Source organism: Cornus florida, unplaced genomic scaffold (assembly GCF_030987335.1).
Source record: "Cornus florida cultivar Cherokee Brave unplaced genomic scaffold, ASM3098733v1 CherokeeBrave_3.0.0_Hap2_Chr03, whole genome shotgun sequence".
NCBI lineage: Eukaryota > Viridiplantae > Streptophyta > Magnoliopsida > Cornales > Cornaceae > Cornus > Cornus florida.
This window is the reverse complement of record NW_026775573.1, coordinates 19,187,990-19,210,793: the sequence shown is the minus strand read 5'-3', so window position 1 is coordinate 19,210,793 and position 22,804 is coordinate 19,187,990. Positions and strand designations below refer to the sequence as shown.

The following is a 22,804-nucleotide window of genomic DNA, read 5'->3' as shown; positions in this document are numbered from 1 at the left end:
AAATTACTACTTATTCTATTTGTCATTTCTTTGAAAAAAAATATTTAAAGCATTAATTAGTGGTTAGTTGGTAGACAAGATTTCAGGAAGGTCATACTAATTTTAAAAATTATAGATGAGATTCATGTAATTATTGTAAATCTTAACAGAGGTCAGAATATTTTTAAAAATTATAGAAGATTTTAGTGTCATTATTGTAAATCTAACCGATGTCAGTGCAATTTATCCAATTGTATATTACTCCTCAGTCCCAAAATAGATGGCGAGTTGGGGAAATGGGAGTACTCATTTTTTTTTTTTTCTTTTTTGAATGGAAATGGGAGTACTCATAGTGTTAACTAAAAAATAGGGGCATCTCTTTTTCTATATTAAAAAAACCAGTCAATCTACATTCTCTCAGGGGTTTCACAAGGGTTTACTAGCTTGTGCGTACTGTGTTCAAATATTTTCTCTCTTTTTCTACATCGAAAACCAGTCGATCTACATTGTTTCACAACGCTTTACGAGTTTCTGTGTACTGTGTATATATATATATTCTCTCTTTTTCTACATCAAAAACCAGTCCATCTACATTCTCTAGGGTTTATAACAAGGCTTTACGAGTTTGTGTATCTATATATATATATATATATATATATATATAAGTTGCATTGGAGATGGCTTCGCTAGAGAAGTTATCGGCTAGTCTTGAACTTACAAAGAAGAAAACGAACGGCCTTCGAAAGGCGATTCTTTTGTTTGCGCTTGAATGGAAGGATTTCGAAAAGCATTTGGAATCTAATCAACAGTCCTTAGAAGAATCTTGGTGTGAAATCGATTCGAAAGAGAAGCATTTGGAGTTAATTCGAAAATCAGCCATTGAAAGCAATGAGGAAGTGGAATTGCTTCGGATTTCGGCCAGAGAACGGTTTGAGGAACTTGAAGTTAAAGAGAATGAGTTCAAGTTGTTTCAGGAAGAGCATATTACAGACTTCAAATTGAAAGAGGAGAAGTTGGGTTCGTTTCGGAAATCGGTAGAGGAACGCATGGAGGAGGTTGAATTGAGAGAAGAAAAATTGGGCGTACAACAGAAATTAGTAGAGGGGCTTTTTGAGAAAATTGAGTTGAAGCATAAGCAATTTGAACCTATTCAGAGATTGATGGACGAACGGTTCAAAGAGATCAATGTGAAAGAGAAGCACTTCGAAAGTTTGGAAGAGCGATATAAGCACTTTGAAAGTCGTTCGAAAGAACTGCATGCGATTCAAAATTGGATAGAGAGACGTGCCAAAGAGCTTGATACTAAAGAGGAATGTTTGGAAGAACGATGTAAGGAACTTGACTTGAAAGAGAAGGAATTTGTTTCTCTCCAAAAATTGACTGAAGAACGCTGCAAGGAAATTGTAAAGGAGAAACAATTGGATTCTACTAAAAAGTTGAATGAAGAATGGCCTGGAAAACTTGATTCCAGAGAGAAGCAATTTAATTCAGTCAAAAAATTTGGCCCTCAGTGCTTCATGGATTTTCGATCGGAAAAGAAGCAATTGAAGTCGGAAGGAAAAATGCTAGAGGGACGCTCTAAGGAGCTTGAAGAGGAAAAATTTGCCAACGCCCTTCATTCAAGTGTAGAGATTGAGCATCCAGAAAATGTGCCACCCGATAATAGGATTGATTGTTTATATGCAGATATTAGATTATGTATGACCATGGATGGGAAGAGTTTGCAGATTTTCCTCAATGAGCGCTCGAACCGGCATGATGTGATGTCTGATGAAATTTGCAGGGCTCTTCGGTTGCGGTTGGATTCTGCAAAGCTAGTTCTAGATGCAATGGAAGGGTTTTACCCTCCGCATTTGAAGAAGGGAGATAGAGAGTTCCAGGGGGATGTAGTTAGGAGGAGTTGTATTCTTTTGTTAGAGCAGTTAATGACAATCTCACCATGGATCCGACTTAATGTGAAAGAAGAAGCATTTAAACTTGCACACGAGTGGAAGGTGAAAATGGGAACCGCTGCTAAGAACTCATTGGAGGTGTTGGGTTTCTTGCAGCTTCTGCCTTCCTACAAATTGACCTCTGAGTTTGATGCGGATGAGCTTTGGAAACTATTTGAGGTCGTTGCTGAGCATAAGGCAGCCCCTAAATTATGTTGGGTCCTTGATTTTGCAGATAAGATTCCCGGTAATTTTCCTAAAACACTGCTCCCTCACACACATAAACGCACATTCTTAGAGATTGAAATACTTCCTCCCAGCTGATAAATAGATTGCTCTCTTTCTGCTTCTCTAATAGGTTTGATAAACTTTCTATGCTGTGAAAACTTCTCTTGCATGGGTTATCTATAATATGAATTATTGTAATTATTTTAAATTAGTATATTTCTTGTCCTTCACCTGGCTATATATGCGATCCTCTTTGTTGGTTGGTAGATGCATTTCTAGTGGTAAATCATATATGTGTTGTTGCTGTAGCACTGTCGAAATGGTCTTTTGTGTTGCCAGCAGTGTTATTACTGACTTTACTCTCTAAACTGGCAACGAGACTAAGAAGTATTGATGTTGCTAACACACTCTCACTAAATAAACTAATAGTCTGTCATGATATATAGCTTCTTGAAGAACTATTTAAATGCACTTGGTGGGAAACTAATAATGCTTAATACCTTTCAATACAATTTTTTATTTTTAAAAGATGTATTAGAAAGTCTTCAAAAGAGGAACATATCCCGAAAGCTACACAAAGGCCAAAGTCCAAGAGGGACCCTAAGGACCCAGAACCCAAAAAATCAACAAATTCATCTATACGTTTACAATGTTTCCCCAAAACCCAACAAAAAAGAGAGCCGACAATAAGAGATTTTAATGCCCTAGTAGAAGATTCCTCTCCATCAAATGATTTATTCTGCTCCTTCCATAAACACCACCAAATGCATAAGGGCGCCACCCAAAATCACAAACGTGGAATCCCTCAAGGTACCCTCTCTAAGCATCAATCAAGCCTCTCGAAGACTGAGGCATGACCCACTGGACTCCAAACGAACCTAAAAGAAATCAAAAGCCACGGGACAAGGCAAAAGGAGATGGTGAACTGACTCGCCATCCCTCTGACACTGAGGCATGACCGGCTAGACTCCAAACAGACCAAAAAGAAGACCCAACAATCAAAAGCCACAAGACACTGCTAAAGGAGATGGTCAACTGACTCGCCATCACTCTTGCACATGCAACACCAATTGACAGTCACCTATCTTCTCCTTCTCAAATTATCAAGCGTCAAAATCTTGTCCCACAATGCAGTCCAAATGAAAAAGGCCACCTTAAGAGGTGCCTTAGTGCGCTAAACCGCCTTCCCCTCGAAGACAGGCCCGGGAAAGTTCGATAGGCATCTAAACAAAGAATGCACATCAATCAATTCTCCCCTGAGACGAGGGCATCTAAGAGAGAGCATTCGGGCCTCCACTATTAAAGACCTACCGATACAAAAGCTCCAAAAGAAAACCAATGGCCTTAACCACTTCCCAATCTTGAAAATATCTAGAAAATCACACATCCCAATAAGCCTTGTGCTAACTATTTGGCTCACAAAAAACAAGTCTCTTCCGGGTGAATGGAAAGGTGCGGCGTGCCAGGAACTGCTGTCATTCCAAAGAGTTTCCAAACCGTATTCCAGTTGGAAAGTTTGAGATCAGACGATTGTAAGAAAGACTGGAATGACCTCCTTCAAAGGTTCTTTTTGCCTTGAAAAAGGACTTGAAGAGTTTTCTATAGCTAATGGAAAGAAGAACGAAACTACAAGTGCAGGACTTGAAATTAAATGAATTAGGAACTACTTGTTGGAAAGTAATGAAGGAAAGTGTTGGACTAAAATTAAACATAACGTAATTTCATTGCAGGAATGAAAAGATACATGAATTGATAAGCAGAGTGTTGTATTGATTGTTGTGTGTGTTGAACAGGGTTTGCTTGCTGCACATAAGTATTCTAGTTATAGAATTTCCTTGCAACAGTTGGAAATGGTAGTTACAGCAATAGCAGCAGAGATCCTTCCAAGTGGAACGTCCAAATTGTGCCACGTGTCCCATGTCTTCCCCAGCTTTCTCATAGTGCTGAGATGTGTAAGACCATGTGTTCTCATGATCTACCACTTATGAGGAGTGGGTTTGGTGGTTGAATGCTTGTTGCAAGCCTTTATCCACATTCTGGAACTGCCAGATGGAAAGGGCGATTCCAGCAGCACTTGAAAACTTCAACCTGGAAGGTTCGGATTGTGTCACATGTCCCATATTTTCCTCATCTTATGGTACTCACACTTGTAAAAACATGCTTCCCGTTAATTTGCAACTCCAAAATAGTGGATTTAGTGGTGTAAAGTATGTTACAACTTTTATTCACGTTTTGAAACCTCAAGTGGAAAGGATCACGACCTTCCATAATTTCAGTAACTTCCCATAATGGGAGTTACATGATTTAGGTAGTTATTGACCACTTGCTGATTTGTAGGGAATTGTTTCTTTCTTCATGTATTTTAATTTCACTCTATACACGTTACCCACCAATTTTTTTGTAACTTCCCATCAGTTGGAGATGATAGTTTCATCAACAGTTGGAAACTTCCACCTAGCATGCCTACGCAATTTCAGGTGTCCCATGATCTGACAAATTTCTTTCGTGTGCATGAATCCTTCTCCTTTTTGAATTCTGAATTGTATATGTATATATACCACATTACATACATGTTCCCATTAATTTGAATAACCACCTATGATTCAATTTAGGTAGTTTGCTATAATCTAGCAAAACTTCCAAAATTTCTCTCAATGAACCTGGACTTGATTTTCTCCCATGTACATCTTCCTTTAAATATTTCTTCCATGTAATAGGAGCAACTCCTATTTATATGGTAAGTGGAGATGTTATAGGGGTGGGTGGTTACCTCCTTATTTGACCAAGTCAAACACACTTTGAGCTTAAATATGGATAATCTGATATTTAATACATCACGTATATCCTCGTGGTGGACTCTCGTTCCACCAGATATTTCTTACCTTTGACCAGGTCTTCAGTGCCACGTGTCAGCATCTGAACGGTTCCATGCTTCAGACTTGGGTGGCTAGGTGGAACTGCCTACATGGTAGCATTCCTCTTTCAACCCTGAATATAGCTTCCTTTTCCAGTTGCTTGAACAGTAATCTGGTGTGGCAAGTTCCCTTGGAACTCGCCACATTTCAACTTTCCATTTGTCCAGATTGGTGGTATTATCAAGCTGATAACCGTTAGGGCATGTCTATCAACAGTAATCCTGAAAAGCCTGGGAAAAGAACAAGCCAAAGGGCGGTTACCACACTATTAGTCCTCCCAAAAACGAGTGCCCCTGCCATCTGGAACTATAAATATGATATGTTTAGAAAATTCATCCCAACCCTTCTGAGTGAATTTGCAAACACAGACACCTCCACGTGTCCTAACAGCAAGAGAGCACCATCCGCCTCTCTCCCCAAAACGGCTCATGGGGAACAGCTCACACATGCAGAATCACAGTTGAAGTTGGACTAGAGTTCTGTGTTTTTGGGCCTGGGGACTTGGAACGTTGTTGTGGGTATATGTGTTTATACATCTGATCGTGTTAATCTTTTAGAGGATGTCTAGGTGTGGAAACTTGTACAAAAAACAATTAGAAATATTCACGCGAAAAACTGGAACTGAAACATGCATATCATTGAGTTTTGATGATGCACGAGTGATTAAAAAATGCATGGCTGGGTTAACCGATTTCCGTTATGCCTTCGCTGATAATCCCGAGCATTTCATAATGACCATTTCCTTTACATAACTTAATACCACAATCGGAAATCCTTCTTATAGTTAAACTGATGAAAAGATGTTAATACTAGAAAATAATTTTATTACTTCTAAACAAAACTTTATGTAAATTTGATTTGTGCCCTTATCCATACTCATGCCATAGTCATGAATGGTGAGTGCTGCACAAGCTTTGCTTTTGGAATGTCATTATATTTTTTTTGTGTGCAAATCCATTGTTGGTTTTATATGCTTTAATTTTTGTTTGGAAATTGCCAAGGGATAGTGATTTTATAGGAGTTCTCCTATGTCCCACAGCTATGTTCTAACCCCTCCATGCTATATATCATACAGTTTTGGGATTTTTCATGATACAGTCTGCTTACATTCTTATTCTTCCTTCCATATATCTGTCTTGTCAGTTGTCTGCATCTTCTTATATCACCACCTTCAAGATATCTCCTTCTTCTTCTTTTTTTAACATGTGACAGATCTCATCCAAAATTTTATCAATAAGAAGCAGCACCTTGTGGCTCTTAGATATATCTGTGCATTTGAGCTTGTTAACAAGTTCCCACCAGTACCCCTCTTGAGAGAATACTTGTGCTGCAGAAAGATGCCTTACAAATCACATAATGTGCAGGTATGTTGCCCTGTATGTCACTATGATGATATTACTTCCAAATTCAAGATCTGAATAACATGATGTGTTTCTAATTAAAATATTGCTTGCAGAATAGGGCCATAGAAGAAAGGGTGGCTGCTGTAATAAGTGACATTGTTGGTCACAAGCTTGAAATCAAATACTCAAATAGCAACCTTGAAGAATGCATTGAACAGCTTATAATGCTGAAGGACGGTAACTTATGTAATGTGCAAGCAAGTGAGAAGAAACTTACATCGTCCACAACTGATCCCATCCCTACTAAGGCCCTTAACAATGCCTCGATTCTCCCGAAGATTACTGCCCCGATTCTTCCGAAGATTACTGCCCCCACTCTTGCCCCTGCCACCACTATGGCCTTCATCCTTGCCAAAATGAACGGAAAGAGATTGCAAATTTTCTTGAACGAGCATTTGGAAGAGCATGAATTATTGTGCAACGAAGTTTCTACTGCTCTCCAAATGTCAGTCGACTCAGGAAAACTTGTTTTGGATGCAATGCAAGGATTTTATCCTCCACATTTGAAGAAGGGAAAAATGTATTTTGAGGGATGTATCTGTAGGAGGAGTTGCATGCTTTTGTTAGAGCAATTGATGAGACTCTCACCTCAGATTACACCTAAAGTGAAAGAAGAAGCAATGCAACTCGCAGTTGATTGGAAAGAGAAGATGAGATCGGAAACTGAGAAATTGGTTTTTTTCCAAATGGTAGGTGCCTACAGACTGGCCTCTGCTTTTGATGTAGATGAGCTATCACTTCTTTTCGGGACTGTTGTGCACCTTAGACACGCCCCTGAATTATGTCAAATCCTTGGTTTCTCATTAAGCATCCCTGGTAAGTTTTATAAATTGGAGTTCCTGTAACTTACCTGTTTATTTATCTCTTAATCTCCATAGAGCTGTCACTCTCTCTCTCTCTCACACACACACATACACACACCCGTGCCCACGTAAATCTGATTGTTGATATAATTTGTTACAGTATATCATAAAATCTCCACCAATATTATTATAAAAGAGGGAATGAGATGGGAGAAGAAAGTTCCAAGAGGGAGAGCAAAATGAGAAGAGATAGTGTTGAGAGGGGGGGAGACACGGAGGTTTTCTAAATTCCTCAAGAATTATTCACCTTTGGAGCTAACCCCATTCTGCATCCATAATGCCTATTTAGACTTTGAGAAACCAAAAGCTCGTCAATTCAAAAGGGAACACTTAAAGAACTTATATATCCATCTAAGTGACAATAAGATCATAGATGAGGCTTTAAATTAGAACCGTGCATAACGTATCAGAGCCTAGGCTGCTAGTCCTTCCCTCATGCATGGCCCTCCCGGTGACAACTTTTGGTTGGATTTGGAGCTAATCCCATTCTACATCCATAATGCCTATTTAGATTTTGAGAAACCAAGAGCTCGTCAATTCAAAAGGGAACACTTGAAGAACTTATATGTCCATCTAAGTGACTAAAAGATCATAGATGAGGCTTTAAATTAGACCTGTGCATAATGTATCGGAGCCTAGGCTGCTAGTCCTCTCCTCATGCTTGGCCCTCCCAGTGACAACTTTTGGTTGGATTGAGATGCAATGATAGGGAGCATCCAACACACTATAACATCCTTCATACATACACCGGTCATGTCATTTCTTGATACTTTGTACTTTAATTATAAGAAACAATTTCCATAGTTCAAAAAATATCAATCAAACAAGATTAAAAGGACACATGTTGATATCAATTTCAAAACAAGTAGTGCTTTAATTGCAAATATGTGCTCTATACCTTACTTGTCAACAGTATGTATGTTTTCTTTAATACTCAATTCTCTGACACCTTGAAAACGAGTTAGCGATTTTTTTTTGTGAAACTGTATATTATTTCCAAGTTCTGAAAATTAACAAGGAAGAGGTGAACAAGTAAAACTGAGAGGTATTGCTTTGAAAGATTCTTGGTCTTGAGGAATCATACAAAAAGACCCACTAGTCAAAAAATAGAGGTCAAATTGAAATTTCAACCTATTTTTGACTTTAGCCTTGTTCAGAGAGAAACATAAAAACAAAAGCATCACAACTTTCTGAAGCAAACAGAGTTGAAAGGAAGTCCTCTTGAAGTAGTAAGACGGACTAGAATTACTCCAATCAGCATTGGAGCCTAGATTTCTAATGGAAAATCTGAGAAAAGTCGAAAGAGAAGTTAATAATCTGAAAATAGCTCAAAATTATATTGATTAAGACTTGTTGCACCGGAGAGAGGGCCGGTCCTTATATAACTTAATTTCTAAGGACTTTTGATTTCTCCTAGAATGACTTTTAGAATCCCTCCACAATAAGAAAAACTAGAACTACTTCGATCACCACCGAAGCCAAGATTTCCAGGAAAAGCCTTAAGAGAAGTTAAAACTATGAAAATATCTCAAAATTATATTGATTAAGACTCTAGCTTCATCATCTAGCCATCAGCTTTCCACCCTCTCTAACTTCCTCTCACTACATCTAGTTTTGGATCTCTTAAGGTGGCCCTTTTTAGTTTGATATAAGTGGTTCTTGATAGGATTAGAAGAGTTTCAGTAAGATTAATGTTTAATTTAAGAATGTAATAAATCCCTTTGCAGGAATTAGGATTTACTTGATTTCATGAGTGAGCTGCCCATTGATGATGATGAAGATGAGTTTTTTCTTTATTTGGGACAAAGACGGGGATGGGTCGGGTTTTTAATGTTGGGTGTACTTAATTGGGTAAAGGGTACAATGGTCAGAATAATAAAAATTATTTGTCATATGCATTGCACATGGAAATACCCAGTTTCTCTTTTTGATGACAAACCTAACGGCGAGGGGCTGATTGCAACCTTTCAAAAGTGTTGCTAAAATAATAGTTCAAGGGAATTTTTGCAAAATTATAATAGTTCAATGGATTTTTTTGTTTTTGCATTTTTCTCTTTATTTTAATTTTTTTGTTGTTGATGGTGTCGGGCCTTTTAGAGCACCCTATACTCCACTACTGGATACATACAGTCCCCCTATTACACATGAACCAGGCAATTACTGAAAATTCCTTGGGGGTGGCTCCAAGGGAATTGAACTTCCAACCTCCCAAGATGTGAGGTAAGAGTCTTACAATTAGGCTATCCCCTTGGGGGTTACTATCATTCGTGTTTTACCTATTATTTTAACTAGTTGTACCTGTGAATATCTTTTTCATTTACTCTTTTTTTTTTTTTTTTTGATAAATAAAAAATTTATTAAGAAACCGCTCAGAAGGGGAGCAAAACCCAAGAACAAAACAAAAGGCCAAGGAGCGCCTCAAGCCTTCAAAGAGGCCAAAAAAACAAAAATCTCCTCTACAGATCTATAATCTCTCCCTGAAACCCAACAAAAAAGAGTGGAAATAATAAAGAACTTAAGCATAGAAATAGGGTTCTCCATCTCGTCAAAATAACGCCGATTTCTCTCTAGCCAAATGCACCACCAAATACAAAGAGGCGTAGCCCTCCAAGCATCTTGAATGAGAGCCCCCACTGAAAAACCTCTCCAAGCCTCAATCAACCCTCTAGAGGAAAAAGGCATGACCCAAGGGATCCCAAACAAACCAAGCATTAAATCCCAACAATTCCTAGCCATGCTGCAATGCAACAGAAGATGATCAACAGTCTCCTCACCGCTCTTACACAAATAACAATGTTTCACAACGTCCTGATTCTGTCTCCTCAAATTATCCTAGGTTAGAATCCTACCCAAGACAGAGGTCCAAGCAAAATAGGCCACCTTGAGAGGGGCCTTAGAACGCCAAATAGACTTTCAAGGGAAAGGACCTCCAACTGTAAGACATCTGAAAAAGGACCGAACATCGAAACGACCCTGAGAGTTAGGATTTCAATGCCAACAATCCGAATGCCCAACTGTAATCACCTATTGATACAATAACTCCAAAAAGAGAGTCACGTCCTCAATTTCCCAGTCTTGAAAATGCCTCCTAAACTGAACATCCCAAGTCAGTATCCTGTTATCAAGATGATAACAGTCAACCACCATGGCCTGCTGATGAGAAGCAATCCTGTAGAGCCGAGGGAAATCAAAAGCAAAAGGGCGCTCTCCACACCAAAAATCCTCCCAAAATCTAATCCTCCTACCATCACGGATCCGAAAATGAACATGTTTGCTGAAATCATCCCACCCCTTCCGGATGAGAGTCCAAACCCCCACCCCTCTAGGAACACGCACCTCAAGAGAACTCCACCCTCCACTGCTCTCCCCAAATTTAGTCGCAACCCAAACCTCCAAAGCCATTTCCCAAGGAGAGCCTTGTTGAAAGGCAACAACTTCCTAATCCCTAAACCTCCACTCCGAATTGGATAACACACTTGCTCCCACCGAACCAAATGATACTTGAACTCCTCTCTTAACCCCCCGCCAAAGAGAAGAAGGAATCTGGAAAAGAGAGATGAAATACGTGGGAAGGCATGAAAAGGTACTCTTGATCAGAGTGACCCTACTCCCCTTGGAAAGGTACTGCTTCTTCCAACCCGCCAGTCTCTTCTCGAATCTATCCACAACCGGATCCCAACTTCCCACATACCTCGAAGGGACACCCAGGGGCAACCCCAAGTAAGAAATGGGAAAAGAGCCAATGCGACATCCAAGAATCTAAGCAAACATCTCAATTTCAGGGACCTCCCTAACCGGCACAAGAACACTTTTTCCGACATTAACCTTAAGCCCAGAGACCACTTGGAACCAGACCAAAACGCATCTCAGATATCTCAACTGGGACGCATTCGCATCATAAAGCACCAAAGTATCATCAACAAACATCAAATGGGAAATCTCCAACTGACAAGCGCATCCCTGCCCACCCGAAAGCCACTCAAAAATCCCAACTCGACCGCCCTCTTAATCAATCTATTTAGAGCCTCCATCACAAAAAGGAACAAGAAAGGAGAAAGCGGATCCCCTTGTCTCAAACCTCTCGAACTAGAGAAAAAACCCGTCGGAGCACCATTTACAAGGACAGAGAAACGAGCACTGGAAATGCAAAAAAGAATCCATTTCCTCCACCGCACACCAAACCCCATCCTCTCCATCAAGTAACAAAGGAAACTCCTGCTCACATGATCGTACACCTTCTCAATGTCTTACATAAAACACCCGGAACCCCACTACTCAATCTGGAGTCCACACATTCACTAGCAATGAGCACTGAATCCAAAATCTAACGACTGCCCACAAAGGCATTTTGAGAATCATAAATAACACAATCCAAGACCTTCTTCAACCTAGAAGCCAGGACTTTAGCAATCAACTTATAAAGACACCCCACCAAACTAATAGGGCGAAAATCTCTAACATCCAACGCCCCTCCCTTTTTCGGTATGAGGGCAACAAAAGTGGCATTCAAGCTCTTCTCAAAAGAGCCCTGAGCATGGAAAGCATAAAAAGTGCCCATCACCTCCTAACACTCCAAAAGGAAACGCATGGAAAAACCATCTGGACCTGGGGCTTTATCCCCGTTACAGCTCTTCAACATAGACAAAACTTCCTCTTTAGAAAAAGGCTCCTACAGAACAGAGCACTCAATAACTTGAAATAGAGTCAAAATGAAGCCCTGCAAGCAAGGGCCTCCAACCAGTAGATTCTGTAAACAACATCGAAAAGTAATCAACAAAACCCTTACAAATCTCCTCCTCCTTACAAAACATCTCCCCACCCACCCGAATCCTCCCAATATGATTGCCCCTTCTATAAGCATTGGCAAGTCTATAGAAAAACTTAGTGTTGTTGTCGCCCTTCTTAAGCCACAGAGCTCTAGACTTTTGCCTCCACGAAATCTCCTCCATGACAACAATCTCAGCAAACTCCGCCTGACACTCCACCCTGCTAAGTTTCAGGGAATCCGGTAAATGCCCTGACCCTCCAATCGATCAATCTCAGCAATCTCTGAAAAAACCCGATTCTTCCTCCACACCAGATTACCTAAGACCTCTTTGTTCCAAACTTTGAGATCATTCTTCAAAAGACGCAGCTTACTTGCAAAAGAATGACTTGGGGTGCCAACCACTCCATACCCCGCCCACCAGGATCGGACATGCTCCAGAAAACCTTCAGCCCGAAGCCAAATATTCTGAAATCTAAAAGCGGATCTTCTATTACGCAAACCTCCACAATCCAACATCAACGAACATGATCAAAAATATGGGCGAGCCAAAGTGGCCTGCACAACATCGGAGAACTTCTCCTCCCGATCACTTGACACTAGAAACCTGTCAAGACGAGAGAGGGTAGGAGGAGAACGACCACTAGACCAAGTGAAGGGACCACCCACCAAAAGCAAATCAAAAAACCCAGCCTCATCGATGAACTTCGAGAAAAACTTTTGTCAAACATCCATCTACCCCCCGTTGACCTCTCAAAAGGTGAACGAACAACATTAAAGTCCCCTCTGATACACCAAGGCAACGGCCATCTCCTTCGAACCTCACCCAACTCCTCCCAAAACAAATGTCGCACACTATCCTCTGTAGAACCATAAACTCCAGAAAAAAACCCAGCGCAAACCATTCTCCAACAAGGAGAGAACGCAAGAGACTGAGAAAAGCCCCACCTGAGAGTCCCCCAGAGAGACCCAACGATTGTCCCACATAATCAGAATGCCACCCGAAGAACCAACCGCATCCAACCCCAAAAAAAAAAATCTACGCACAATCAAATCCGTCATCGATGCAATTTTGGTTTCTTGAAGGCAAACCACATGACCTCCCTCTTTCCGAATCACTGAACTCCATCTTCATTTACTCTTGTGCATCCATACAGTCATGATCGTTGAATCACATGCATTCTAACACAGATGATAGAAAATGAATGAAGTCAGTAATTTTTTTACGTTAATCCAGAAAAGTAGTGTACTCCATTCAATTAATTATTCACTAATTTACCAAGTAAATCAATTGTGTTAACTTGAATTTTAATAATTCTATGGAGGAAACTGTTAATCTATCATGTAAATTACTGAATTGTAATTTCACTGAATAACTTTGCTAATTTTTTTTTTTTTTTTTTTCCCTAAATGAAGGAGTATCAATAAGCTTGCTAATTAATCAACTTATTGGGTGAATTAATTGATGAACATGTAGTCTTGCCTAAGGAGGTTGATATTCCTTAAAGAGCACAATGTTTGAAATTCAGTCCAACAATTATATCTATTGCCAAAATGGATTCTAGACTGAATGGAGTGTTAAGAGCTTATCATAATTTTGCAATTCACTCTTGTTGTCACGTGGATATTTGTTTATACAAATGTTATTATCATTCTTTATAGGCGAATTAAAGAATCCATTTCTTTATTTATTCTTTTTGCACCTTACTAATATCTTTCTATACTCAAATGTTAACTAGCAGTGTTTATTAGAACGTGATTTTATGCAATAATCCAGAATTGCAGTTTCTTTTGGTCATCGTGACCTCTTGCGAACATCCAATTTTCCGTTTTGAAGATTTTGGTTTTTCTTTTTGTTTGCCTCAATTCCTCGGTGTTCCATATCCAAATGAATCTGGAAAATCTATATTGTTGGTTTTCTTTAATACATATTCTTTTTCTATCGAGAAGGTTCCATGAAAATTTTCTTCTGTAATGTCCTTATTAATGGAATATAGAATTTGATGCTTATAATGTATTCCTTATTGTTATTTATTGCTTAGTGATTATTTGTTAAATTGTACCTTTTTAGTTGGAAATGTCCTTCATTCACACGAAGAGGTTGACCAGTCTTCGTCCCAAAATTCGCTGTTTAGCAACAAAATTATTTCTTCATCGGTGGGTCCTCAGGTTGAGTTTAAATCTGTATGCACCAATATGAAAAGAAAGCAAGTTTCCAGTTCTATTCAATTTTCACTGGATCCAGCAAAGCTTGTTTTGGATGCTTTGCTAGGTTGTTATCATTCGAACTTGAAGGGAAATATGAGCCCCAGGGAGAATGTCTTGAGGACTTGTGCTATTTTCTTAGAGCAATTAATGAGAGTATCACCAAAGATTAAGCCTCATGTCCAAAAAGAAGCAATGAATTTTGCAGTTGATTGGAAAGCAGAAATGATGAAGAGCAAGAAGCCTGTAAAGGTCTTAATTTTTTTGCAGATTGTAGCCATCTATAAATTGGTCTCTTGGTTTAATGCAAACGAGCTTCTCCGTTTTCTTGGAAGTGTTAACTGGCATGAGCAGGCCATTGATTTATTTCCAATCCTTGAATTGGCGGATAAGATCCCTGGTTTGCTCTCTCTCTCACACACACACACACTTCAAGCTCTGTGCTGTGATAACTAGACCTGATTTATGTGTTTAGCAGTTTTATTTTTATCAAAATCTTTAATCTTACTTCAGCTTGGATTTTCATTTTTTGTTTTTTATTTTTTTTATTTTTACTGGACGTATGCAATCCCTTATATTTATCTTTACTGGGAAGATTTTGTGCCTTTTAGCCTCCTAGAAAGAGGTATCAAAACATGTTTGTAGATTGTAAAGCTTTTTTTTAATGTTTTTAGTTTTTTGTTATCACTTTAGGGTGATCTTTATCTTTGGGCATCTTATTTTAATGCCTTGAGAAGCTTTATTGCTGCAGTTTTGATCCATAAAATATTGCTGGAACTATATATTTTGTTAATTTTTTTCTTTTTTTACTTTCTATATGGTTGGTAGCATATCAGTCTTCAGATTGTTTGTTTTTTAAATTCTAGGTACCATTCCTATATTATTTTTATAAATACCCTTTGGTTATCTAGATTCTATTGTGCTTCTTTTATGCGAAGATTTTGTGACTGGATATTTTTCTGTGCTTGAGCTGGTCGACTGAATCATGTTTTCTTGCTTTTGTTAACATCACATGACAGATATAGTTCCTCTCTTCTCTCTCTCTCTCTTTCCCTCCTTTTTTTGGCGACTGTGCCTTGATGCTGTTCTTGTTTTCTGGGAGTCATCCTGCATGTTGTGGTCTTAGATTTCAGGAGTTTGTAAAAAAATGCTTGGATCATCCATTTTTCATATTCTAAAGTTTCATTGTGTATTTATTTCCCCCAGATGTCTTTTGCTCTCTAGATTTGGCTGTGCTATGAAATGTTTTGCTTTTTCTTCTTTTTAATGGCTGAATAATTCCCGATGTGGTGGAGTTGGTCAATTTATTCATAAATTTATTTCCTTGAAAAGATGACTGACATAGTCCCTTATTGTTGTTAGTTCTTTTTTATTTGGGATTTATCCTGTGCATGCGTGGCCCATTCCCCCTGGAGTTGTATGTAGCCAAATTATGGATAGTTCCCCCACTCCCCCTCACATTCAATCAATGTCAGTTTTTTTTTTGTTTTTTTTTTGTCTTTATCATTATTGTTAATGTTTTATTGTCCTTTTATTTTGTTTATGGGTACATCTTCTCTAGAATGGGCAGTGCACTCTAATTTTTGATAAGAAAGAAAATTTATTCAATTCTTTTATTCTCCACTCTTTCACAATCTGTTGCCTAAGTGAAATACGCAATCCTTGTTTCTTGGATTTGTCGAAGTTCATTAATCATTTACCCAACTTCTTGTGTAATGTCCTTTAATTTAATTTATTTATTTATTTTTTACTTTCTGCCTTGGACAAGGGAGTCTTTTGCATTTGCCTTAATTTTTTGGAGCCAACCATTCAAAACCATGGATTTAATTTAAATTTCATTGAGTGAGCTCAGAGAAGTTTATAGCCCTGTGTGTGTGTGTGTGTGTTTTTTTTTTTTTTTCCCCTAAAGCTAACAGAACTTAACCCACAACATTGGTGGCATCTTTGTAATTGAATATAATCTGAAACTTATTGCCAGCAAAAATATGCCTTACCGTGATATAGCATCTTTCTGGCCTGAGTGGCTTGGTTTTTTGTTGATTTTGAGGCTGAAAATAATATGCACGTATTATCTTCCACAATTTATATATTCCACACCCCTTATGCTTTGTATTGCATCCATCTTTTTTTTTTTTTCTTTTTTCTTTTTGTTTCTCATCAACATGTATGCAACCATTTAGTAAGTCTTTTCTTTTTTCCCCGCATCATGTTTTTATTTAGCAATCTGGATTTGTATCTTTTCCCCCTTCATGGGGTCTAGTGCAAGTTCCTGGTTTGCATTTCATTTAGACATTTTTGTTGCTATCATCCCCAAGAGTTTTAATCCAGATCTTGTTCATAAGGATTTGACCTTAATTCAGGTAGGTTTTTGTTGAGTTTTTGTTACTCAGGTAAAGTGACCTTAATTCCAGCTACTTGGACTGTATTAACCAAAACGGCATGTAGGGGACTGTACCAGAAAATGCATTACCCAATGATGCCATTACATAACATATCGGCCGGCTTTAAAATCGTGCAAATATTTTATTACTCTTATCTTAGGATCACCAGAATACCGAACTCAGTCACCCAAGCCAAATTGATACAACATAATAATGAAATCGAAAATAAATAAATATAGTAGCAACAGTAGTTGAAAATTGCATGTAGAAAAAATTAAACCACTTTTCAAAAAAAGTATGATCAAATTGTCCACCCGTTATATTTATGATCAAATTGTTTTCAATATGTATGTGAGAGATTTTCTAGGAAACAGAAAGTTGCATATTTCTTGATTGATTTTAGAAACAGGCTTCTCATGGAGACCATTTTTGTTCCCTTTTGGGAAGAACATTTATCGTATCTATGCTCTTGCTTCTCTGTATCATTTATCAGCATAGAAGTTTTGCCTCAGGAACTGTTCTAATTTTATCTCATTTCAAGTGGGGTTTCTTTCTTGTCGCATGTATTAGTATCACTGTCCTTGAGTTGAGGCTGTAACTACACTAAGCAATTTGCTGTATAAGCCTCCTCTGGGCAGTTTGATGAAATTTGCAACTTTTTTTTTTATAATAATGCAGATATCATCAAAAAACTTATAGAAAGGGAGCAGCGGCTTGCGGCTATTGAGTATATTTATGCATATGGCCTTGTTGACAAGTTCCCACCAGTACCTCTCTTGAAAGCCCACTTGACCTATTCAGTAGAGATTGCCAATAAAATATGCAAGGAGGTGAACAATTCTCTTGAAGCACAGGTATGTTTGCGTTACTTCTAAGTATCTACTACCAAGATCCAACTGCCATCCTGTGTTTTTGTGTTGTGAAACTTGCTTTCAGGATAGGGCGACAAAGCGAGAAGTAGATGCTCTCAGAGCCGTAATCAAATGCATTACAGATCATGGTCTTGAATCTGATTTTTCACCCGAAAACCTTAAAACACGCATTGAACAGCTGGAAAGGGAAAGTGCAGACCAGAGAATTGTTGCGCCACCCCCTGCATCTGAGTCTCAACCCCAAGAACATGCTGGGAAAAAAATTGTTACGCCAACCCCTGCCCCTTCATCTGAGGCTCAACTGCAAGAGGAATATGGGAAAAAATGTATTAACCCTGCATCTGAGGCTACAGCACAAAAGAAAGCTGGAAAAAAACGCATTGCACCAACCCTTGCCTCCAAGACTCAACCAGAACATCAGCAGGCCAAAAAACATCATCGGGAAGCTAGATCAAAAGCAGCAGCCTCTTATCCTGTTCACTCAGCACGGCCTCCTTCTCAACCACATTATTTATGGGTACCTGCTGAATACTGTAGGCCAAGGGGATCCACTCCATATACCTCACATTTGAGAAATTTAAATTGGCAGTATGGATTGGGTGCCATGCCATTTGCCCCTGCTAATTTCTATGCTCCACCATTTGCGGCACCAGTTACGCATCACTTGTATCATCCACGGCGCTATCCCTATCCCCGACCATTATGACGCCGGACCTTGTAGACGACACACTAATGGCAATAGGCGAGCGTGACAGTGTCTATGGTATGCGACCTGAATGCATCCATCTACGTATCATTGAAGTTCTTGACTTTAAGACTTTCCATTGGTGACCAATCGTGTTGTCCAGATTTTTTTTTATATGTTTAGACAGTTATGATAATTGTACATTACTATCTTCTACCTTTATTAAAATCCTATCAGTAAAGAGGTTCTTTATATGATGCTTTCCAAAAAGGTGTAAAAGATACTTTTCTACCTCACAACACAGGTTAAGGTTAGATTTATAAAGAGAGCTTTGTTAATATGAAGAAGAGCGGTCAAGGACGTGCTAGGAATAGAAATCAGCGAACACAACAAATCAACTAGCGCTGATAATGTAACTTTGTTGATCGAATTTGTCACCACTTAATTGTTCTATGCTGCTTTCTAAATTACTAATAGTAGTTTGTATTTTAATCAAGTTTTATGCCTGAATGTTTAAATAAATAAAAAAAAATGTTCAAGGGACAAGTTTAAGAAATGTAACTATGTAATAATTGTGGAATATATGGAAATTTCCATTTTTTTTTTTTTCTATTTCAATAAAATATTTTGCCTTTTCGGCTTTGAATCCATTGCTTTGTTAACAACTATTTACTCTAAAAACTTAAGCTGTTTGAGATGGTGTAGCTAGAATATTTTAATCCTTCAACATGCCTATAGCATGTTTTGAACCTTATTCATCTCTTTTCTTTTTACAAAGTTCCACTTTCATGATGAAAAAAATAAAAAAATTACTTGGAAAAATAAGTAAAGATAGATTGATAAAGTTCCTATTTAAGTTGTGCAAGATTGATTGAAACTCGCGTACGAGGCTTGACTTGGCATGAAAAACATTTTTGGTTAAACTTTTTGTCTTAAAAAATAAAGTTCAGTTCCATGAAAAATAAGAATCACATTTTGATACATAACCGATCTAACTCTCAATTTGGTTCACACATTGGGTCCTTGTATCATTTTCCTACTTTAAATTGGTCAAAAGGTGGTCCTGAACTCTTCCTACTCACGCAATTGCAAGGCAATGATTTCACAGACTTTTCACAAACAATATTGTCTTCTAGAGGCATGGAATCAACAGGTCAGTGGCCTAGCGGTACTAAACTCCTACTTCCCAAAGAGAGGTAAGGGCTTGGTGTATGAGTACTAACTAAGAAAAAATAATAATAATAAAAATAAAAATAAAAAATAAATAAATTCTTGGAAATTAGACAAAGGCACATAAGTGTGCCCGGAGAGAGATGTCAGTGTAGTGGCGACTAATTAGAGTCTTCGAATTTGTGAGTCGTGTATGAGATCGGGAGTGCTAACTAAATCATGTCACATTGTTGAGTGTGTTTCTTGACCACTGGTGTGAAAATAGTGTCCAACTCTGTGGAGGTTCTTATAACACCTCTCATGTTTTAGATTTAGATGTCCATGGTCATAGTTCATTTTAGGGCGTGTGGAGGCATTTTGGAAGCATTGAACTGCATCTCTGTGTATGTGCATGTGTGTGTAAAGAGAGAGAAATGACCCAGCCACCATCATTTTGGAACTCGAACTTAAAATCATGATTCAGTGCTTCATAATTCACAGCAGCCAGAATTCCAATGGAGCTTGAAGATAAGAGTAAAATGGTATGCTTGTTTGCTTGGTTTAATCAGCAATCTCAATGTCAGTAGGTTTTTGTACAACATCGTATTTGGATGGGGAAGGCCACCATATATGAGTGGGTATGCAGCACCACTTAATAGCTTAAGTTTGCGTAAATGAGTTGAGTTTGGAAGTGTTTGGGCTTGGCTCGGGTTCGATCAAACTCGGCTTGACATTATTTGGCCAAGCTTGTGTAAATGAGCCGAACTTGGAGATGTTGGGCTCGGCTCGAGTTCGATCAACCTTGGCTTGACATTTTTTGATCTAAGCTTGAGTTCAGATGCTCGCAAACCGTCAAAAAAAACATGACTGATGCTAAGAATTTGTCCTCTATTGTAAATAGAGATGGTGCAAAAGGATTTCATTCAGTATTGATGTCCATTGTTCTTTTATGATGCTTTCAGTTGGAAACTTTTTTCTCAGGAACTAGAGAAAGTGCTTAACTTGGTTTAGCTCTGAACTTCTCACCACCAACTTAGATTATCATATAATCATTAACAAAAAAAATTGAGCTGTGTTCAGTAGCATGGAATTAGTATTTTGAAATTAGAAAGGGATGAAAAGTGTTCGGCTCTCCATTCGAATGTAATCTTTTGGATTATATATCCCTTCTCTTGTTATCATATTTTACAATCATTGCCTATCTGTTGAAACTCGAATGGTCAAAATCATATTGACTAGATTTTGTATAATGAATTTGAACACATTGGCAGGATTATTTCGTATTTAGCCATAAATATATAGTGATTGCAAAATCCATATTTGATCTTGTATTTCTCTCCTGCAAGGTCAAAATTACAAAACCTTGTATTGTTCTTGGATAAAATATGAGGAATGGATTAATTCAATTCTCATAGTAAAACTGAGTTAGGTGATTTTTTTTTTTTTTAATAGAATTGAAAATTGAACAGAATTTTAAGTAATAATTATAAATTGACATTTTTTTTTTTGGGTACTTTTTTGAATTTTAAAGCTTTCAAGAGTGAAGTCTCCTATACTAAAAAAAATTTAGTAACTTATTTATACTGATGCCTATATTAACACTTATTGTTCGGATGTTTTTCAAAAAATATTTTTATATTTTTTTGGTGTTTGATTGTTGTAAAATATTTACTAAGAAAAAAATAAATAAAACTTAACAAAAACAATTTTTCGATCAATTTTCAGCAAGTTTTTCATGGGCCTCACCCGATGGATTTGACATCAACCTTAAACTAAATGTTTGTCAAATATAAAAATAAAATTATATGTATTTTACTTAAAAAAAGAAAAATATTTTTACAGAGCCTTAATTGAATAAGTACTTCATTTGTTTGGAACTAATTATTGAATTTAGTTATCAAAACCAATCCTAAACTGAAAATTCATACAAACATTACAAACCGAGAGGGTTTTTACGAGAACAAGGAAGGTTTAGTGATTCAATTTGAAAACCTACTTTCACAACACGAGTTATTTTTACATGATACCATGTCATTATAATAACATTGTCGTGACTGAAAATATAGATGGTGAGGAAGAGACAACTGACACTGAACAGTATCCATTCAAAACTTATAATAAATGATTATACTCTAATGAAAAAGTTTGTTGAAACTTGAATTGACTTGTACCAAAAAAAACCCTCGATCTTGCTGGTTGCATAAAAAGTTACTAAGCAACAAAATTGAATGTACGTACCAATAATAAATGAACATATCACCAAACTTGTGGTGTAACGGTATAACGTCTTTACTTTCTAAAGAAATATCACCAAACTTGTGGTGTAGCGGTATAACGTCTTTACTTTCCAAAGAAAAGTCAGTGGTTCGAACCTTAATCGAGACAGTGTGTGTGAGTACCAACTAAGAAAAAAAAAAAAAAAAAAACAAATGAACATATCATGTTTAATAATAATAAAAAAAAATCATATTTATCATAAATATAGAGAGTACAAATACAGTATAACACAAGAGTAGCAAGAGAGAGAAATCCCAAATATAGAGCAAAGAAAATCACTAGTTATTATTCTTCATCAACGCAATACACTGACATCTATCTATAGATCCAATCCCGTGTTGCCTCCACCAAGTTATACAAATATTGTGGACCATGCACTAAATTGTAATGATCCATGACTAATCACTCGTTGGTATAGATTATGCACTAATCTCAGCAGGAATACAAATGGATTCTCTAAGTAGGAATATAATGCACTGTGAATTAGTGGACCCCTCTATTATATATAGGAAAATGATAATTTTGATGACTTTTATCTAACGACTTAAAAATTGACCAGCGGGAATATAAATGTGGCAGCATGTAATAATCACGAATGGTAAATTCTTTTACTCCGACTCCTTTCACAATTTTATCGCATAACATTCCATAATCCTAATCCACCAAAGAGATCCCAATCCGAACAGAGAAGAAGTTGAATGAATGGCTTCTGAGTACTAACATAAAAATTTATCGCCGAAATTTACGAACTGTTGGGCCAAATCTCCTCCGGCATCGCCGCCGCCGCCGCCGCAGAAATCATTGGTGACAACCAAGAGGTGGTGGAGATCCTTCAGCGTTTGCCAGCGAAATCTTATTCTATTGAAAACGATCCTATAACATGGCTCTCTTTCATTTCATTTCATTTCTCTCTCCTCTGGCAATTACAATACCAAAATCTCTGGTCTTTTCTTTGTAGATTTGGAACTCAAATCAGATATGTTCCAACCATCGACTCCTCCTGTAATATTAATACTCATGGTAATGGTGGAGAAACCTAGGGTTGCAAATTCACATTCTGAAGCAATTAGGGTTGAACCGAAAGCCCTCTCACGTGACTTCTTATTGCAAAATTTTTGACGACAAACCAAATAGAGTTGATTATTTGCTAT

At 37.7% G+C, this 22,804-nt stretch overlaps 1 protein-coding gene across 1 annotated transcript; it reads left to right on the top strand.

The window, feature by feature from the left end:
* Positions 1–171: 171 nt before the first annotated feature.
* On the top strand, positions 172–18,678 carry LOC132299801 (FRIGIDA-like protein 5). The gene is made up of 6 exons (XM_059796621.1): positions 172–2,157; positions 6,266–6,417; positions 6,510–7,272; positions 14,156–14,689; positions 17,349–17,524; positions 17,607–18,678. Exons 1-6 carry the CDS (start codon positions 657–659, stop codon positions 18,246–18,248), a joined length of 3,768 nt encoding a protein of 1,255 aa, XP_059652604.1. The 5' UTR covers positions 172–656; the 3' UTR covers positions 18,249–18,678.
* The last annotated feature ends 4,126 nt before the right edge of the window (positions 18,679–22,804 follow it).